Genomic DNA, 20581 nt, shown 5'->3' with positions numbered 1-20581 from the left:
TACGAGTAATGATGAAGGTTCGGGGAGAATGCAATGGGTGGACAAGATTGATACAGAAGCACAACATTTTTGGGGTGAGAGGGAGGGTGTGGGAGATGGTTTAAGAGCCTTGCTCTCCAAACTCTCTGCCTATGGCATACAAGGCCAACTACACTCTTGTGTTACCGACTTCCTGATCTTGACTCCCTGAAAAATCCCATTTATCGATTTGCTGATTATGTCACCCTCTGCCGTGGACACTCATCCCTCAGACAGGCAGGATGCAGCCTCTTCCCTTGCTTCACTTCAGAGCTTGACAAAATCACAAGCTGGTTAAACACTTGGAATATGTCTTTCAATCTTGACAAATCTCACACTCTCACTCTCTCTCCAAAAGGACCATCTGGCAAATCCCCTATATAATTTCTCAACAATCTTGTTGAGGAAGTTCAGTCATTCTAACTCCTGCGTCTTACTTTCAAAGTTGACCTCCAAAGCCAGGCTGGCCATTCTCGATCGTGCAAAGTCCTTCCTTGGCACATCTGAACTTCAATCCACCTACAAGGCCTTTATTCCCAACTTGATAGAGTACTGCTCTCCCCCTGGGTGAGTTCTCTTGCCACACATCTTGCTCAGCTTGATGCAATGGAAACCAAGGCCTTCAAGATTATTGGAGTCTCCCAAGATGAAGCCGAGTCTATGGGAATATCTCTTTGCCATCTCAGACAGGTTGGTAGTATCTCTGTCTTCTACCGCCTCCTTTCTGGTTTTGCACCCTCTGCTCCTCCCATGCTTTGTTCCCCCCCAAGGTCTGTAGGGTGCACATTGTCCACAATCAACTCCCTTCTGGTGAAACTACCTAAATCCAGGATCACTGCTCACCTTCACTCATGCGTTCCTCTTTTTTTTTCCCACCTGTGGAATCGACTTCCACATTCTCTTCAATCTCACTCTTCCCTGCAGGTCTTCAAGACAGCTCTTCATCACCATCTCAAATCACCCCAATCCAAAACCATGATCGTTTCTACCCTTGTTAACCTCTTCATCCCCCTCATGCCATCCTTAAGCTGCTTTTGGGGTTTCCTCCCTCTCTCCACTGTTGGCTTTGTTGTGCTGGTGCATCCTCTGCATCCGTTCAGTGTACGTGCTCTTTCACGAGCCATAACCTTATATACCATAGAACAATAATGATGTGTCCGTGCGGTGCGTGCCTAAATGCATTCATATAATATGTGGTTAAATGTACATGTAAAGTTGACACACTGCATATGTTGTACTAAATTACGTAAGTGGACACATATTGATGCACGTTGTTGTAAGCCCGTATTTTCTGCAACTTTCATTATGTTCTTGGAGACCTCGAGTAACACTGCTGCTCCTCGAGATGAATGATGATTCAGAATGATGAAGTGTTTGTTTCATTAACCAGGTGATATTGCCATACACCGGCCGTGTGCCGTGATTTATGGAAACAACCTGCTGGTGCGATTTAAAACTTTCTCTCAAGCTACACGTCTGATCTCTCCCTATAGGTATGTGGACTACTTTGGAGATCTTCTCGCGGGTGTGATCAAAATGAACAATCTACCTCTATTTCTGCACCACGTGATCATTCGGGGAATTCCTAGCTTTGAAGGCAGTACTGGTGAGTAACTCCTCCACCTTGCTTTCCTTTTGCCACCTTTCAATACCTTGTCAAACGACTATTATTCCAGACCCTGCACTCAATTTGGCCTGAACGAGTGAAAGGCCTCCTGACCACCTTAAACCAATGGACAACCACTGCTCTGTTGATGTTAGAAATGCATATTTCCTTGTCGTGAACCAACACCAATGTTAAATGCATATTTTTGTCTCCGGTCGTGTGTATGTACCCAAACACCATCATGCACCTTTGTTACAATGCGACCCATCTATGATGTTAAGTTGGTGAGTTTCGTTTTACTTTTTATGTTTTGCCTCCATAAGCAAGTTTGTCAAATCTTGTCAAATCACAAGCAAGGTTAAATCCTGTCTGGGGAGTAGATGAGGATATACAAATCTAAAACTTTCAGGGTCCCCCCCCACCCCTACCACCCTACCCAAAGCACCAATCCCCACTCCACAATAGCTCATCAACCATCACCCCCACAGCCCACAATACCCACCACCATCCCAAACCCTCACCCTCCACCTTCCCCCCACAATTCCCCATCGACCCTCACCCCCACAATACCCACCACCATCCTACAGCCCCTCACCCTCCATCATCCCTCCACAATAATCACCCCACAATACTTACCACTATCCCACCCCCCCTCCCTCCACCATCCCTCTACAATCCCCCATCAACCCCACAATACCCATCTCCACCACACACACTCCTCCCCCCAAGCACTATTCCCCCCTCCACTGGGGCAGAACATCGACACCTCACTGACATGACGGTGGGACACGGCATGGACACAGACACAAATGGCGTCCGGGGAAAGTATGAAATGGGACGATCCATAACATACACGACATCTGGTCAGCCTGTGACGGTGGGACAAAGCATTCATCACCCATTTTGTCCATGATGTCAGTGTACCTGGGCGATGTCGGCTGTCAGGCGTTGACGGATATTTCTGCTCAAACAATATATAAACCGATTTATCAATTAACACAAAATCCCTCCCTATTATAATTCGTCAATTTAACAGAAAATCAAACCCCACCAAGCTGAAGTGATCGTGTGATCAGAGTTTTCGTCTTCATGAATATTTCCGCCTTCTTCCTCTGAATCGCTCGCGCAAGCCTCAAAACGATACGGCTCCACAATTTCCCCTAAAGCATTTCCATCAGTAATTTTCTCTCCAACCGTTCCTTCAAAATCCCACTGATCACGTTCAACATTCTGAGAACCATCATTATTGCTGATGGCGGTGGAATCAGTATCTGGATCTGAGATCGACATGCACTACTTCTCCAGGTAAAGCCGCCGCTCAGATAAATATGGCTTCCGGATGTGACTTCTTTTTGTCAGGTCAGGTTCGATCTGTGACCTGCTACAGGTACCATGTAAACCTGTACTAACCTGTTCCATGGTCGGGTTGTCGGCGACTAAACCGTCTCCCCCACCAGGTTTTCTGGTGAGGAGGGTGTTTGGTTATGGACACCCAGCAGGATTAAAAACAAAACCTGTCAAAGGGCGGAGGAGCTCCTTGTGAGCCAACGGCCATCCATATCTAGTGCCCAACTGTGTCTGCGGACGTCCTCCTGCAGTTGGGTTACTTCTTATTAGGAGGTTGGTGGCAGGATTTGCACTCCAGCCACCGTAAAACCCTTCATTCCGCAAAACGCAAAAACGCAAAAAAATCTGAAAACCCACTCCGTGGGAGTACCTCCTGTGCAGCTTCCCTTCGCAGGGCAGCTCACCGGATGACGGGATTGGGGCAAAGCCTTCGGGACCCCCCAATCTTTGATAGGAGGGAGACCACGCGGCAACATCCCTGGGTCAGATTGCGGGAGAGTGTGTCGGAGTGGTGCTGGTGTCGTCCACCAGACGGCGGTCTCCTTGGGTTAACCTGAGGCGGTCCCTTCGGGTGGGTGCCTGGAATGTCCTATCCCTAAGAGAGGATGATCACCTGTCTCTGTTATCATCTGAGCTCAAGCGTTTGGACATCGGGATTGCAGCTCTCTCTGAGGTTCGGAGACCGGATTGCGGCGAGATAATGGTGGGTGGTTACACCTACTATTGGTCTGGTCGCTCTGATGGTTACCATACCCAAGGAGTTGCTGTAGCTGTGTCCAATAAGCTGACCCCAATGATAATTGAGGTAACACCGGTCAACGAGCGTATTATGAGATTAAGGATTCGTCTCACTCCTTAGGTGTCATTTCCCTGGTCTCTATTTATGCTCCGACTGAGGCGAGTGATCTTACCGTGAAGGATGCATTCTACGCCACACTCGAGTCTGTGGTTGATCAGTGCCCCAGACGAGATACACTTCTAGTCTTGGGGGATTTCAATGCATCGACTGGAACTGATAGGGATGGTTATGAGGTGTGTGTTGGTCCCCATGGGTCAGGAACTATGAACCAGAATAGCACTAAGTTCCTTGACTTTGCAAGAAGTCATGGACTTAGGGTGGCTGGTTCATGGTTTCAGCGCCCGCAAGCTCATCGCTGGACTTGGTATTCCAACGCTGGCGGTGTGGCAAAGGAGATTGACCATGTCCTCATTGACGGTCGTTGGAGGATGATCCAGAACTGCAGGGTCTACCGGAGTGCTCAGTTCCTCAATACTGACCACAGGCTTGTTGTAGCAACTCTAAAGCTGCACCTTAAATCCTGGAGAATGGTACCATCCCAGCCTAGGCTGGATGTTGCCAAGCTCAGGGATGAGAGAGTAGCTGAGGAGTTTGCGAACAGGCTGAGTGGACACTTGGGGGGGTCTGGGTGCTTTGGGGGGTCCTGAAGAGTTGTGGAGCACCTTCCAAACCACCGTCCTTGATGTTGCCGGTGGATGCCTTGGAGTTCACCGCAGGGCAAAGAAGAATTTTGTCTCTCAAGGGACACTGGATACCATTGACCAGAGTCGCAGGGCCAGGCTGAATGGCAGAGCTGAGCTGTTCAGGGAGCTGAGGCGTAAAACTGTACGTGCACTGAGGGTGGACAAGGAGGCCTATGTGCGAGGAATCTGTGAGGGGGTAGAGCATCACCTGTGGACAGGTGATTCTCGTCCCGCTTACAGGGGAATTCGCGCATTACGTTCATCCAAGACCATCCCTCGAAGCACTGCAGTTCGGGCAGTGAGTGGTAGGCTCTTGACAGAGGAGTCTGAAGCGAAGGGACGGTGGGACGGTTACTTTGGGCGGTTGTAGCAGGCTGATCACCGAGCTGTGGAGTTGGACGTCAAGGGTGTTACAATCCCTGTTGCTGACCCTCGAATCAACTGTGGTCCACCATCGCTTGTGGAAACACGGGCTGCGGTGAACCAGTTGAAACGGGGCAAAGCTCCAGGGATCTGTGGCATCCATGCTGAACTTCTCAAGGCTGGTGGAAATGCTGCACTCGCGTCGTTGCATGCAGTTTTGTGCTCTGCCTGGAACACAGGCATCATCCCAACTGACTGGAAGAGGGGCCTTGTTGTCCCTCTCTGGAAAGGGAAGGGTGATCGCCAAGACTGCAACAACTACCGAGGGGTGACGCTGCTCTCAGTGCCGGGCAAGGTCTTTGCTCGGATAATTCTCGATAGGGTTCGCCACCATCTGCTTGAGCACCAGCGTCCAGAGCAGTCAGGCTTTACACCAAAGAGGTCAACGATTGACCGTATCCTTGCTCTTCGTGTCCTCACTGGACGCAGACGAGAGTTTCGGCAGGGGCTGCTTGCAGCCTATGTTGATCTCTGTAAAGCGTTCGATTCAGTGAATCGGGATGTCCTCTGGAGGATTCTTGGTCTTCGTGGGGTGCCACCGAAACTGATCGATCTGATGTCTGAACTCTACTCTGGTACTGAGAGTGCTGTGAAGTGTGGTGGTACCGCCTCTGACTTATTTCCAGTTGTTACTGGAGTTCGTCAGGGATGTGTACTTGCCCCCACACTTTTCAGCACTTGTATGGACTGGATTTTTGGGAGGATGTCGGAGAGATCAAGTTGCGGTGCATCGTTTGGCAATGTCAAGATCTCGGACCTTGATTTTGCAGATGATGCAGTCATCTTTGCGGAGACTTTAGACATCCTCTTGGGGGCCCTCGAGGTGCTGAATGAGGAGTCGGAGCCGTTGGGATTACGGATTTCTTGGGTCAAAACAAAAGATCCAGGCTTTCGGTGACATCTTGGATGCTGCTGTCCTGTCTGTGTCTGTTTGTGGTTAGGATGTTGAGGTCGTGGATAGATTCACTTACCTTGGCAGTGATATTCATGTCTCCGCAGGTTGTGAGCCGGAGGTCAATGACGTCTGGGTCGGGCCTGGGGAGTCATGGATTCACTGGATCATGGGGTGTGGCGCTGCCGGTACCTGTGTGTGTGGTCGAAAGTCCGAGTCTTCAGGTCCTTGGTACTTCCAGTCTTGCTCTATGGGTGCGAGACTTGGACTTTGACCAAGGATCTGAGACGGAGACTTAATTCCTTTGGTACCAGGTCTCTTCGGAGAATCCTTGGCTATCGCTGGTCGGATTTTGTGTCCAACGAGCGGTTGCTGAGAGAGACTCGGATGAGATTTGTTACCTGCATAGTCCGTGAGCGTCAGCTGCGGCTGTATGGACATGTGGCTCGTTTTCCTGACGCTGATCCTGCTCACCAGATTCTCTCAGCGAGGGAGTCTCATGAGTGGAGGAGGCCAGTGGGCCGACCACGTGCCTCATGGTTGCAGCAGGTTGACCATCATCTCAAGGAGATGGGGATGGGCCTGGCATCTGCCTGGGGGATGGCCAGACGGAGGCCCCTGGAGTACCGGCGGAAAGTGGACGCAGCGACGCGCTGTTCTGGCACATGCTCCCATACCTGACTGACCTGGATGTGACGTCAGTGGCGAAATCGAAAATCGCCACTTTGTGATTGGCCAAAAATTATATCAATTATTTTCCCTTCACATTAGACCGTTATTAATGACCGTTTTTGTCTTTTGGGTTAGACCATTTGGGTTCCCCTTTAAGGATTTGTATCTTTAAGTAGTTTTATTTATTCATTTATTTTTCGACACTGATCACATTGCCATGACCGGCAACATTCCGCGAAAGTAATCTTTTATTTTTTTTTAATAGACAATGTCAAGGCTCATATAAGAGCGAACACACAGAACGTATAGCAAGGGGAGCAGGAGGCTAGAGAGACAGGAAGGGAAGCACAAAACAGTGAGGAATAGACACACGAAGAGATCTAAGGAAGGGAGAGGGATGGGGCGGGGTACATGGGGTAAACGAGATGGACACTACAGGGACTTTCAGGACGGAAAGCAGGGAATTTGAAGGAGAGGGGTTTGGGGTGGATTAACGGGGGTAGAAAAGATCATGGTTTTGGATGGGGGAAGAGGAGAGATGGTGGTGAACAGCTGTTTTGAAGACCTGGAGGGAAGAGTGGGATTGAAGAGAGTGTGGGAGTTTGTTCAAAAGGTGGGAAAAAAAGAGGAATGAAAGAGTGAAGGTGAGCAATGATTCTTGATTTTGGTAGTTTCACCAGAAGGGTGACCTTGAGCGCCCTGCGGAAATATTGGCTGGAAAGATAGCAGAGAGAGCAGTGGGGACGAGGGCAGAGAGGAGACAGTAGAAGACAGAAAGACCACCGACCTGATGGCAGTGAGAGAGTGAGAGAAGCAAAAACTCAGCCCCATCACAGGAGATACCAATGATCCTTCATGCCTTGGTTTTCACAGCGTGAAGCCGAGAAAGGTGAGAGGTGGGAGCACCAGCCTCGAGATGAGAGCAGTACTCCATCAGGCTGTGGATGAAAGCTTTGTATGTGGTCAGGAGCTCAGGTGTGCCTAGGAAGGACTTTGCACGATGGAGCATGCGCAATCGGCGACTGGCTTTGGAGGCCAGCTTGGAGATGTGGCTTTCCCAGGAAAGATCATGGCAGATAGTGAGGCCCAAAAGTTTGAATAAAAGGACTTCTTCCAGAGGATTGTTGAGAAAGTAGATGATGATGGTGGTGGTGGTGGTGGGGGTGGGGTGGGGGGGTTCTAAACGGTCCTTTTGGAGAGGCATAGAGAGAGTGTGAGATTTGTCCAGATTGAAAGGCATGTTACACGTGTTGGATCAGCTTGTGATTTTATCCCGAACTGCAGAGAGTGAAGAAGCTGCTGCTTGCCGATCTGAGGGATGACGGATGGTATGACAGAGGGTGGAGTCATCAGCAAAGAGATAAAGAGGATTTTCCAGAGAGTCGGAGAGATCATTGATGAAAACCAGAAAAAGAACAGGGCCAAGAACGCTACCTTGAGGAACTCCAGCCTGGGCAGGAAGAGGGGGTGAGAGAACTCCATTAAGGGCCACACATTGGCTGCGACAGGAGAGGAAGTCTGTGAGCCAAGAGGGGACATTGCCTTGGATACCAGAGGAAGAGAGTTTCGTGAGCAGAGCAGGATGCCAGACTGTATCAAAAGCACGCGATATGTCTCAGGAGATGGCTTGGATTTCATGTCCGGCATTGAACACCTCCATCCATTGTTTTGAAAGCAGAAGCGGCATATCCACAGTAGAGTGATCTGGTCTGAATCCAAATTGATGATCGGAAATCAAGCCATTGGAGAAGAGGAAGGATTTAATGTCAGAAGTGATGATGGATTCCATAACCTTGCTGATGATATGGAGAAGGTTGATTGGTCTGCAGTTACAGGGATCTGTTTTTGCACCTTTTTGTGCAGGGCAGTGATGTTTGCTGATTTCCAAGCAGATGGCAGATGACCTTGAGGAAATGAGAGGGTGAATAGAAGAGAGAGGGTGAGCAGAGCAGGTTTTTAGGACACGTGGGCTGATGCCGGCTGGACCGGTTGCAGAATCTGAGTCGAGGTTTGACAGCAAGTTCTCCACGTTGTCAGGAGAAAAGGACACAGAGTCCAGGAACAGTCGGGTGTGTCTGGGTAAGGTGGGTGCAGAAAGTGATGGGTTTTGGACACAAGATTTAGAAGCAAACACCGAGTTTAGGCATTCAGCCTTTTCACGTGCGGTATCAGCAGTGTGGCCATTTGAGGTAAGGGAGGGGATGGAGGGGGAACATACACCAGAAACTCGACACCACCAGGATTTTGAGGAGGGAGATGGGTTTGAGAGTTCAGACTTGAGAATTGAAAAATGTTGTTTCCTTGCTCTCCTCATGGTGGACACACACTTGTTCTGAGTTTTGTGGAAGGAACTGAGATTGCCTTCAATTGGATCTGCCTTCCATGAGGCAAAGGCAAGTTGTTTCAGGCCAACTGCCTCACCACAACCTTGACATAAATGTAGGTCTGTTGTCTGCATGCAGATTTTGCAGAGTGGCTCAAGGGCTCAATAGTTCTGCCATGGGGTACCAGATATCCCACTTCTTTCCTGGTTTTAAGAATTTGCATAACTTCATAACATATACAATTAAGTTAATGTAATCCTTGCACTATCCCTCAGAAAATGTCCGCTAATTTCAGCGAACATCATACAAATAATGGAATAGTGTTGACGCACAAGGCAGTGTGAGGGGAAGGGAAGGCAGCGTGAGGAAAAGGGAAGGCAGTGTGAGGGGAGTGGGAGCGAAGGCATCGTGAGGTGAAGGGAAGGCAGTGTGAGGGGAGGGGAAGGGAAGGCAGTGTGAGGGGAGGGGAAGGGAAGGCAGTGTGAGGGGTGGGGAAGGCAGTGTGATGGGAGTGGAAGGGAAGGCAGCGTGAAGGGAAGGGAAGGCAGTGTGAGGGGAAGTGAAGGCAGTGTGAGGGGAAGGGAAGGCAGAGTGCGCGGAAGGGAAGGCAGCGTGAGGGGAGGGGAAGGCAGTGTGAGGGGAGGGGAAGGGAAGGCAGTGTGAGGGGTGGGGAAGGCAGTGTGAGGGGAGTGGAAGGGAAGGCAGTGTGAATGGAAGGGAAGGCACCGTGCGGGGAGTCGAAGGCAGCGCGCGCGGAAGGGAAGGCAGTATGAGGAGAGTGGAAGGGAAGGCATCGTGAGGGGAAGGGAAGGCAGTGTGAGGGGAGGGGAAGGCAGTGTGAGGGGAGGGGAAGGGAAGGCAGCATGAGGGGAAGGGAAGACAGCTTACCGGGGCATTACTGGGTGAAAGTGCTTTCAATCAATGATTGCAAAAGCGAACTTGTTTCTATCGCAGACTTTGGTTGTTTTTTTTTAAATCTGAATTCTCAACCGTCACTCATGCACACTCTCTCTGGTGTTTGATTTTCAAATGTTTCAGCATATTGGACATGTTACAGCAATGAGCAATATCTATTGAGCAAAGTGAGAATGCAATTTTTGGATTGTCTTCTTTAATCTTCTCAAAATAGTTCCAAAATGCACTTCTGAACCTTTCAAACAATCTGTTGTCAAAACTTTATCAGACGATGTATTGCCTTTCCATCCATGAGCAAAGCAATCAGCATGTTTTATCGACCAACTCTAAATGCCTTGCTACTCTTTCAAAAGGGGCACGCCCTTGGGGCGTTGTAGTTTGCAAGTGACTTGTTTTTGATGAAAGCAAACAAGGATGCCCCAGGGGCATGTTCCTTTTTAATTAATACATTACAGGCCAGGTGTAACCAGAACATGCCCTCATATGGGGATGAACACACACACACCCAACCCCCTCCCCCCCCACACACACACGCACCCAACTCCCCTCCCCCACACACACCCAACCCCTCCCCTCCCCACACACACCCAACCCCCTCCCCCCCCACACACACACACACACACCCAACCCCCTCCCCCACACACACACACACAACCAACCCCCCACACACACACACACACACACACACACACACACACCCAACCCCCACACACACAACCAACCCCCCACACACACACACACACACACACACACACACACACAACCCCCTCCCCCCACACACACACACAATTACAACACCCCATCTCCCACTGCATGGGTGGATGGACGAGTAAATAAATACCATTTTTTATTATTCTTTTATATGCCTCCGATGTGCAGTGGAGAAAGAAATGAATACCTGATATCAACTTTGGATAACCATTTGATGGCTTCACAAGTGGTGACGTACGTGAATGATCCTCAAATCACCCTTGAAGGAATTCATCTTGAAGAATAATCCCTGAAATCAATCTTGAGAAATAAATTCAGATGATGCCAATTCCATATGTATATATATATATATATATATATATATATATATATATATATATATATATATATATATATATATATATATATATATATATATTGTTATATTGTTATATTGTTATATTGTTATGAATCTCCGCCCGCCGCCATGCGAACGACAGCTTTTTGCCGAATCGCGGCCGTACGCCCACCGAACGAACAATTCAGTCACGACTTTCCGGAACAACGCCGAAAACCAGTCACGGGTGTGCTCCAAGCGCATACCATGGCCTAGTCAATATTCTACCCGCGCGCGACAGGATCAATCGCCGAATTGTTGATGTACCTAATTATTCGCACGGGCAGACTACCGAGAGACCGTACCTCAGCGAGGTCTGCTTGGACACGAACCGCTTATATTAAGCGGTTTGTTCCGTTCTGGGATAACCGAGCGGGGTATTATCGCGAGACCTCGCTGGACCCGATTCTTTTATCGGCTATTAAAAAGCCCGTGACCATTCCGAAATGCAATACGGCAGTTCAATGGGGAAAATGACACGACGAACAGGTTCACATTCAAATAAGCACATTTATTATTTTACACGCATACAAACAATCATGCAATGAATTGGTGAAACACGCATGCAGTTGATTTGTGATGAATGCGGGACGAGACCAAGACGCGAGCAAGGCGAAGCGCTACAACCGTCTGTTATTAATTATGTACTGTCACTTAACAGTTTCTCTACTTAACGGGACACGGCGCCACAACTTTCACACAAATAAAAGCAAGGAAAAGACCCCCTTAAAGACAAGGGGGTCAGACTGGACCCTTCGGGTCTTTATGTCCAAGGAGCTTGGTTGACCGAAGGAACTCCAAGAGGCCACCGCAGGTTACCTCCACCCTCGTGGTGACTTGCTTGGGCGACCCTCTTGGACCCTCTCTAGCTCCTCACCGACTGCGGGGACTCCAGGCTGCAGCGCGGCTGCCCACAACTCCACACTCTGACACGAGCCCAGACCTCCACCGACTGACTCCAACGACTGACTCTCCACTCGACCACCAACCCACTCGCTGCCTTCAGCGCGCGCTTTTCTCTCCCCTGGCGTCTCGCCCCTCCCCTCTTCCAGCTCCCGCGGGAACCTTCCAGAAGGAGGGCGTTTTCCTCGCCGAATCGGGGCATTTTTCTCCCTTTTCCAGGGCGTCGTTTCTTCATAGCGAGTCGTGTCGCTTTATAGCTCCACTCGCGGGGTTGGTGTTTTCTCCTGCTGCACTTGGTGCACAGATGTTATTCGCTGGGGGGTGGGGCCGTCCGCTTTCCCTCGTTGAATGCCAGGCTCCTGGTAGTCATCGCTGAGGTAGAAACACGGTGGTATGGTTGTGAAGGTTGTGGTTAACGTGGCCATATTGTTTGCAGTGGTGGCATAGCTAGTGGTTGGCGTTGTGGTTGAGAAGGTGGTTCGGTGATGTTGGTGGTTGTGGGTGTGGAGAAGGTGACTGGTGGTTGGCGTTGTGGTTGAGAAGGTGGTTAGGTGATGTTGGCGGTTGGGGGTGAAGTGGTGAGGATGGCGTGGTTTGTTGAGATGTGGGTGTGGTTGGGGTGGTTGAAAGGCGATTGGTACAAAATAACGATAGTAACAGAAAAACACTACCTCAAAGATCACAGCCCTGATAACATGAATAAAACCCATTAGACAATGGTGGGGAAATCTATCTGAACACACACTTATCGGTATAACTGATCTCAGAACCTATATGGTGCTCTGCGAATTTCCGCAGCCGTAACAATATATACATATGTAAAATGCACTTCTGGACCTTTATCTGTACAATAAAAAAATAAATATATATAATTATATATATATATATATATATTTATATATATATATATATATATATATATATATATATATATATATATATAATTATATATATATACAGAAATAGAAAAATGTTTGCATGAATTTCTTGTTTGTGTTATTTTTTGAATGCCCCTCCTTTGTCCTTTTTCCATTCTATATATATTTTTTTATTCTTTGAGCAATTTATCAGCCTCTTGGTGGTCCTGAAATGGGAAAAGGGTATTTCATGTTGTTCACTTGTGTGAAAAGATTATGAAGTACCTGACGACACGTATAAGACTCGTGTACATGCTCATTGTACAATATGTGCCCCTTACATGGACTTGTGCTGTAACTCAGCATGCAGGCCATTCCTGAAGATCTACCAGGGTATGCAGCCCGTGTACACGTCTGAGGTGTAGTAAGTAAAACCTTTTCTCTACTATTAACAAAGTGATGGTTTTTTTGGTCATCAAACCTCATTTTCATGGTGAGATAATGTTCATCATTTGCACTTTTCAGCTAAATTTTCATGGACTGGAACTATTGTGCTTCGTGTACTTCTTCACCACAAAACCACAGAAAACTGATTTTGGTTAATTTTTCATTCGCAATCGATAATTACGAATAACTTGTATTTACGAGTTGCCATGAAAGAAGAAGAATCGAGAATAATGGAGCATCCGGGAGCGCTTTCCTGCACCATCGAGGACCTGCCCACATCACCCCCCATCTTTCATGAGTCTCAACAAAACGGCCACCCCCAAATTCCCATCAATCACCTCTTCGTACTGTTGACTCCATGACGGCTCGACATGTTGTTGTTTTTCTTAAGCTCTCTAAGTCATGCTTAGTTCACATTCACCATTAGCTCCATCATATTCCTGAAGACATAGCAGGTGAAGAAAGCTTGTTACCTGTATATTTGTTGATTCCCAAGTATATTTGTTGGTCTGGTCTGTTATTCTGTGTGTTTGTTAGTTGTGAAATCGAAGATTCTATCAATATGTTGGTCGACACAGCACATCCAACATCTTGAAGACCAGCCTCCCTCCACATCAACCCCTCTCTCCACCACTCTCACCCCCCCTCCCCCAAACTCCCATCCCAAACTCTTGTCCCACACATATCTGCACTATGAAGATGGCTCACCGATTGGTCCTTTTGATGCAACAATTTGTTGCAGATCTAGGGGAGAGGAGAGATGCTCACATTCACGACGTTGCATATATTGTGTGCATACCAACATATTGTTATAATAAAAGCCTGTGGTACTGCCGGCAGCCATGGCTGTGTCACAAACTGTGTAATCATTGTGTTCCTGTGTTGTTTCAGCAACGTCCAGAGCGAGAGCACAAACCGACTGTGTGTAACCATCAAGCCTGGCTTGCTTCTAAAAGGAGATATCCTGGTGAGCATGATCTATGTTTAGAATCTTCATCAACATTAAGTGTTATAAATATATGTGGAAAGATTACGGACCCAGACCAGGAATCGCGGCTTCTGGCAAACCGTACCAGTGCTCTACCATCTGTGCTATCTGTGTGACCCACCGGCTGAGCAACGCAATTCCTCCACACATAGAAATGCCACTCTCTTTCCCCCGCTGCTTCGGGGGCACTCGCTGCCAACCATAGGACCGGAGTACGGTTTGCCAGAGGACCTGGGTTCAACTTCTGGTCTGGGCCTGTAATGTTTCCACATATATTTATAATGTTTGTTCTATCCTGTTCATTTATAATTATAACATTAAATGCTGCATTCGTTCTCCATGGAGGTCCACCATGGTTGTCGAAATAAGATTTTGTGAATTGTTTAAGTTGATTTTGAGAACAGAACTCTTACAAGTTCATCTGCAGCAGCTGTGCAACTTCACCAGTGGGTCAACGTTTTGAAGTATCAGTGGTTTGGTTGGACAAGGAGTGATGGTTAAAATGTTTCTTCTTGAAAAAAATTTGTTTTTTTTTTATCCCTTCATGGGTTCTAAACATCTTCCAGCAAATTTTGGGAATACCTCAATCGAAGCTGGACTGTGCATGCTAGCGTGTCCTCTGATTTCAGTCGTTTAACAGCCTTGATTAAAACCTTTGTTTAATGAAAGTAACCATTCTGATGCTTTTGTCCTCTTGCAGGTAAAGTGCTACCATAAGCTGTTCCGTGCTCCGACCAGGGATGTGATATTTCGAGTCCAGTTCCACACTGGTGCCATTCAAGACTTTCCTCTGACCTTTGAAAAGAAGGACCTTGACGTTGCCTGTTTGGGTAACTGTTTGTAGCTCTTATCCTTGCACCCATATCCAATCATCAATTAGGAAAATGTCCTGTGCTTACAGACAACAATCTTCCTTCATTTGCTATAAGAGGCCCCTTCACTCACTCTTCGTCTTTTCTTATCCTCTTCATCACCCTCACCTCGTCTTCTCCCTCTCTTTGAATCCTCTTCCATCTACATCCATATTGACAGTACAAGCGATATCTTCTTATCCCCTTCCTATTGCTCATTCCTTCTTTCATTCCCCATTTGCACAGATGCTTGCATACCTTCGCTGGTCACAGGTTGTATTTGAAGTGGTACATCTCCTCTTTACTTCTTCCCCATTAACTTCTCTCCCCTTCTGCTCCTTTCTCTCCATCCTTCTGTTGGCTCCCAAACCCAAAAAACACATCCCATCATCTTCATACACATCTGTTTACCAACAGCCCCATCCATCTCTTCACCCGTGTTGTGATGTACATATTTTGTGTTGCTGAACTCGGGATTCAGAAAAGGAACCCAATTTTCCACAAATGAAGCAACACCGTCGTTAACCCCTGTATGCCCATACCCCCACCCCACTCGCAAAGCCTGGCGTTGGCTAAGCGGTTATGGTGGTGGCTTGGGATCCTGGGGTCCTGAGTTCAAGCCACGTTGGCTGCTTAATTAACACCAGGGGGTTAACTCAGCCTGCCATCCTTCTGAGGTTGGTGAAATGAGCACAAGTTTGTACTGGTAATAGGGGCACTGCATCAGTGGCAAAGCTGTGCCCCTAACCAATAAAGCAACCAGCAGCCAAAAGGGCTGTACATGCTGGGAACCCCCACTTGCATATTTTCAACTTTGTTGGCTGAGCTCTTCTTCCCAGTGCTTCTTGCACTTTCCTGTCCCTTGCCTGCTTTCCCCTGGCTCCTACACTTCTCAACCACATTTTCCCACTCTTTGTCTGCATTCTCCCCTCCCTCACCTTCCTCCTCTCACTCCCTGCCTTTCACCCACATCCCTACATCTCTCACCCATATTTCCCTTCCTTTCACTCATATTTGCCCTTTTACCTTTGTTCTCCCACCTCTCGTCCTTGCTCCCCTGCCTGTCCTCTCCTGTGCCGTCAGCTTCCATTCCACCCATTTCATTAACAGTATGCAGTTACAACATTGGAAGATTCTGCTCGAACGTCATGGATCACTCCCTCCCTACACTTGGTTGCTGCTCCTCCAGACATTGTGTGCTTGATAGAAACATTGCTTTCACAGGGTGTTCCCAAATCCTCTGTGCATCTCCATAGCAATTCTCAATTATCTCTGCTTGGCTTGAGCCTTGTTTTGGCAGTGGTGTCATGGTGGCCGGTGGCGTTGGCAAGTTGTTGTTTTTCTGTGTGGACAGTTTGTGGCCCAATCCTTTCACGAACTGGCTGTCCTGCCATTCGACTCGAGGTGATTTGGGCAGGAATTTGTAATTTGTTCAGGGTGCCGGCGATAACTCGCCGACTCTTCGTGAAAGACACTGTGGAATCCTTGGCATTCACCTAATGTTAGCAGGTGGGACAATCAGCTTAATGTCCATCTGAGGAGTGGTGCACTTTGTGATGCACCTTTTGTCTGTGAAGCACCAATCTGAGAGTTTGTAGTTGGGTCGCGCATCAAATTCAGGCCGCGACATTTCAACGTTAAGTACACCACCTCTGAACCATCCTGCCAGCTTCGATTAACCCCTCTCAACCACCGACAATACCTCAGATTAACATTCCTCTTTATGACCACCTGATGTTCATCATCCACATCTGTGTGGTGGGTCATCCACTTTTCAATTATGACTCCATATCCACTTCTCTCTCTGTGAACATGGACCATCAGCTAACTACCTTCACTTCATCATTTGTGCTGTTTACAACTGCGACAACGTCAGCCGGCTAATTGTTTCCGCGATGGCCTTCGGCGAGTCTGTGGCTCTGACCAAATAATTAAACCTTTCAACTCAGATTTCTGCAAATGGTGCATCCTCTCTCTCTCTCTCTCTCTCTCTCTCTCTCTCTCTCTCTCTCTCTCTCTCTCTCTCTCTCTCTCTCTCTCTCTCTCTCTCTCTCTCTCTCTCTCTCTGTCTCTCTCTCTCTCTCTCTCTCTCTCTCTCTCTCTCTCTCTCTCTCTCTCTCTCTCTCTCTCTCTCTCTCTCTCTCTCTCTCTCTCTCTCTCTCTCTCTCTCTCTCTCTCTCTCTCTCTCTCTCTCTCTCATCCATCCTCTGTCTCTCTCTCTCTCTCTCATCCATCCTCTGTCTCTCTCTCTCTCTCATCCATCCTCTGTCTCTCTCTCTCTCTCATCCAACCTCTGTCTCTCTCTCTCTCTCTCTCTCTCTCTCTCTCTCTCTCTCTCTCTCTCTCTCTCTCTCTCTCTCTCTCTCTCTCTCTCTCTCTCTCTCTCTCTCTCTCTCTCTCTCTCTCTCTCTCTCTCTCTCTCTCTCTCTCTCTCTCTCTCTCTCTCTCTCTCTCTCTCTCTCTCTCTCTCTCTCTCTCTCTCTCTCTCTCTCTCTCTCATCCATCCTCTGTCTCTCTCTCTCTCATCCATCCTCTGTCTCTCTCTCTCTCTCATCCATCCTCTGTCTCTCTCTCTCATCCATCCTCTGTCTCTCTCTCTCTCTCTCTCTCTCTCTCTCTCTCTCTCTCTCTCTCTCTCTCTCTCTCTCTCTCTCTCTCTCTCTCTCTCTCTCTCTCTCTCTCTCTCTCTCTCTCTCTCTCTCTCTCTCTCTCTCTCTCTCTCTCTCTCTCTCTCTCTCTCTCTCTCTCTCTCTCTCTCTCTCTCTCTCTCATCCATCCTCTCTCTCTCTCTCTCATCCATCCTCTGTCTCTCTCTCTCTCTCATCCATCCTCTCTCTCTCTCTCTCTCGCATCCATCCTCTCTCTCTCTCTCTCTCGCATCCATCCTCTCTCTCTCTCTCTCGCATCCATCCTCTCTCTCTCTCTCTCTCGCATCCATCCTCTCTCTCTCTCTCTCTCGCATCCATTCTCTCTCTCTCTCTCTCTCTCTCTCTCTCTCTCTCTCTCTCTCTCTCTCTCATCCATCCTCTGTCTCTCTCTCTCTCATCCATCCTCTGTCTCTCTCTCTCTCTCTCATCCATCCTCTGTCTCTCTCTCTCTCTCTCTCTCTCTCTCTCTCTCTCTCTCTCTCTCTCTCTCTCTCTCTCTCTCTCTCTCTCTCTCTCTCTCTCTCTCATCCATCCTCTGCCTCTCTCTCTCTCTCTCTCTCTCTCTCTCTCTCTCTCTCTCTCTCTCTCTCATCCATCCTCTGTCTCTCTCTCTCATCCATCCTCTGTCTGTCTCTCTCTCATCCATCCTCTGTCTCTCTCTCTCTCATCCATCCTCTGTCTGTCTCTCTCTCTCTCTCTCTCTCTCTCTCTCTCTCTCTCTCTCTCTCTCTCTCTCTCTCATCCATCCTCTGTCTCTCTCTCTCTCTCATCCATCCTCTGTCTCTCTCTCTCTCTCTCTCTCTCATCCATCCTCTGTCTCACTCGCTCCTCTGGCCATGTTATTATGAAAGTCCAAATGTGTGTGGTTGCAGTCAAAAAATTCCCTGAGCAATTCCGAGTCGAGCAGTTTTCTCAGGCCAACTGTAATGGAGTACAATCTGTCCTCTCCAAGATCAATCAATCAATTTCGCCGATAGAACTCGCATTACAAGCATAATCTCCATAAAAATATAGTGCTTCATTCTTCCTACATCTGATATTGTACGACCTGGGAGTACCTTCACAAAAGTCTGCTCACTTACAAACAGGTTTATCCCATCTTGTCTGTATCTATCATATCCATGCACTCAAGCCACATTACACAATTATTATTGTCAATAAGTTGCTATCAAGCAACTTACTTTCTCAACATTGAAGGTGAACCCATCTGACTGCAACACAATGGAAGATCTTGCATGGCCTGAAACAAGCGTAAATCCTCAGGCAAGGAGGAGGGCATCATCAGGTTGACACTCAAAATCTCCCTCCTTCATCAAAGACGTGTTGGCGCCTTGTTTTACTGCACAGTACTCGTGTCTGTCTCCACTCTCCAATGTATGCTCCTTGTCCATCTGCTTCTTCACCTCATTCGGCTGAACTGTAGACTCCACAACTCGAAATTAGGTAGAATGTCTGAAGTGCGTGTGTATTCACTTTTTTTTCAGTGGACCAGGAAAGGTGCAGCACATGCAACATGTAATTTAATCCATCAACTACGACCTCTTCTGGGCAGACGATATATTGGAGCTGGGGTCTCTTTCTCTTGCTCTGCCTCGTTTTCTGTCCCTTTCCCTGCCTCCTCTCTTTCCCTGCCCTATAACTTTCCAGAAGATGTTTCCCTGTCTCCACCTGCATTTATCAGTCTCCACCTGCGTTTCTCGGTCTCCGCCTGCGTTTCTCGGTCTCCACCTGCGTTTCTCGCTCTCCACCTGCGTTTCTCGGTTTCCATCTTCGTTTCTCGGTCTCCACCTGTATTTCCCAGTTTCCACCTGCGTTTCTCAGTCTCTACCTGCGTTTCTCAGTCTCTACCTGCGTTTCTCAGTTGCCGGATATGTTTCTCAGTCTCCACCTGCGTTTCTCGGTCTCCACCTGCATTTCTCGGTCTCCACCTGCATTTCTCCATCTCCACGTGCCTTTCTCGGTCTCCACCTCCGTTTCTTAGGTTCCACCTGCGTTTCTCAGTCTCCACCTGCGTTTCTCAGTTTCCACCTGCATTTCTCCATCTCCACGTGCCTTTCTCGGTCTCCACCTCCGTTTCTTAGGTTCCACCTGCATTTCTCAGTCTCCACCTGCGTTTCTCAGTTTACGGATGTGTTTCTCGGTCTCCACCCCCGTTTCTTAGGTTCCACTTGCATTTCTCAGTCTCCACCTGCGTTTCTCAGTTTACGGATGTGTTTCTCGGTCTCCACCTGTGTTTCTCAGTCTGCACCTGCGTTTTTCATTTTCCGGATGCCTTTCCCGGTCTCCACGTGCGTTTCTCAGTCTCCACCTGCGTTTCTCAGTTCCACCTGCGTTTCTCGGTCTCCACCTGCATTTCTCGGTCTCCACGTGCCTTTCTCAGTCTCCACCTCCGTTTCTCAGGTTCCACCTCCGTTTCTCAGGTTCAACCTGCATTTCTCAGTGTCCACCTGCATTTCTCAGTCTGCACCTGCGTTTTTTCATTTTCCGGATGCATTTCTCGGTCTCCGCCTGCATTTCCCGGTCTCCACGTGCGTTTCTCAATCTCCACCTGCGTTTCTCAGTTTCCACCTGCGTTTCTCCATCTCCACGTGCCTTTCTCGGTCTCCACCTGCATTTCTCGGTCTCCACGTGCCTTTCTCAGTCTCCACCTCCGTTTCTCTGGTTCCACCTTCATTTCTCAGTGTCCACCTGCGTTTCTCAGTTTCCGGATGTGTTTCTCGGTCTCCACCTGCGTTTCTCAGTCCGCACCTGCGTTTTTCATTTTCCGGATGCATTTATCAGTCTCCGCCTGCCTTTCCCAGTCTCCACCTGCGTTTCTCGGTCTTCACCTGTGTTTCTCGGTCTCCACCTGCCTTTCTTCTTTTCCTGTCTTTTTTTTCTTCTTCTTTTCTCTCTGTCCCCTTTCTTTCTTTCTCTGTCTGTCTCATTCTTTGTTTCTTTCTCTGTCTCTGTCTCTTTCATTCTCCCCTTTTGTATTTTCCCATTCATTCATCCACGAGCTCGTTTGCATCCAGTTCATTTCCTCTCTCACTCACCGCTAGCCTGTTTGACTGTTTGACTTCTATTGTCGATCACCTTGCTCTTTCTTCCACAAGCCTAGATTTTATTGAAAGAAACACTG

At 48.2% G+C, this 20581-nt stretch overlaps 1 protein-coding gene across 7 annotated transcripts in view; it reads left to right on the top strand.

Annotated features, from left to right (window-relative positions):
• The window catches only part of LOC147014893 (tensin-3-like), a 331057-nt gene that overhangs the window by 189086 nt on the left and 121390 nt on the right, over nucleotides 1-20581 (top strand). For all 7 annotated transcript variants that reach the window (XM_085853316.1, XM_085853315.1, XM_085853314.1 and 4 more), the window contains 4 exons: nucleotides 1512-1624; nucleotides 12890-12950; nucleotides 13865-13940; nucleotides 14662-14791. In XM_085853316.1, coding sequence (XP_085709442.1) covers nucleotides 1512-1624; nucleotides 12890-12950; nucleotides 13865-13940; nucleotides 14662-14791 — 380 coding nt within the window. The remainder of the gene's footprint in view (nucleotides 1-1511; nucleotides 1625-12889; nucleotides 12951-13864; nucleotides 13941-14661; nucleotides 14792-20581) is intronic.

Source organism: Eptatretus burgeri, chromosome 13, assembly GCF_056783735.1.
Source record: "Eptatretus burgeri isolate ZD-2024b chromosome 13, Ebu_testis_v1, whole genome shotgun sequence".
Lineage (NCBI taxonomy): Eukaryota > Metazoa > Chordata > Myxini > Myxiniformes > Myxinidae > Eptatretus > Eptatretus burgeri.
This window is presented reverse-complemented; position numbering and strand designations above follow the sequence as displayed.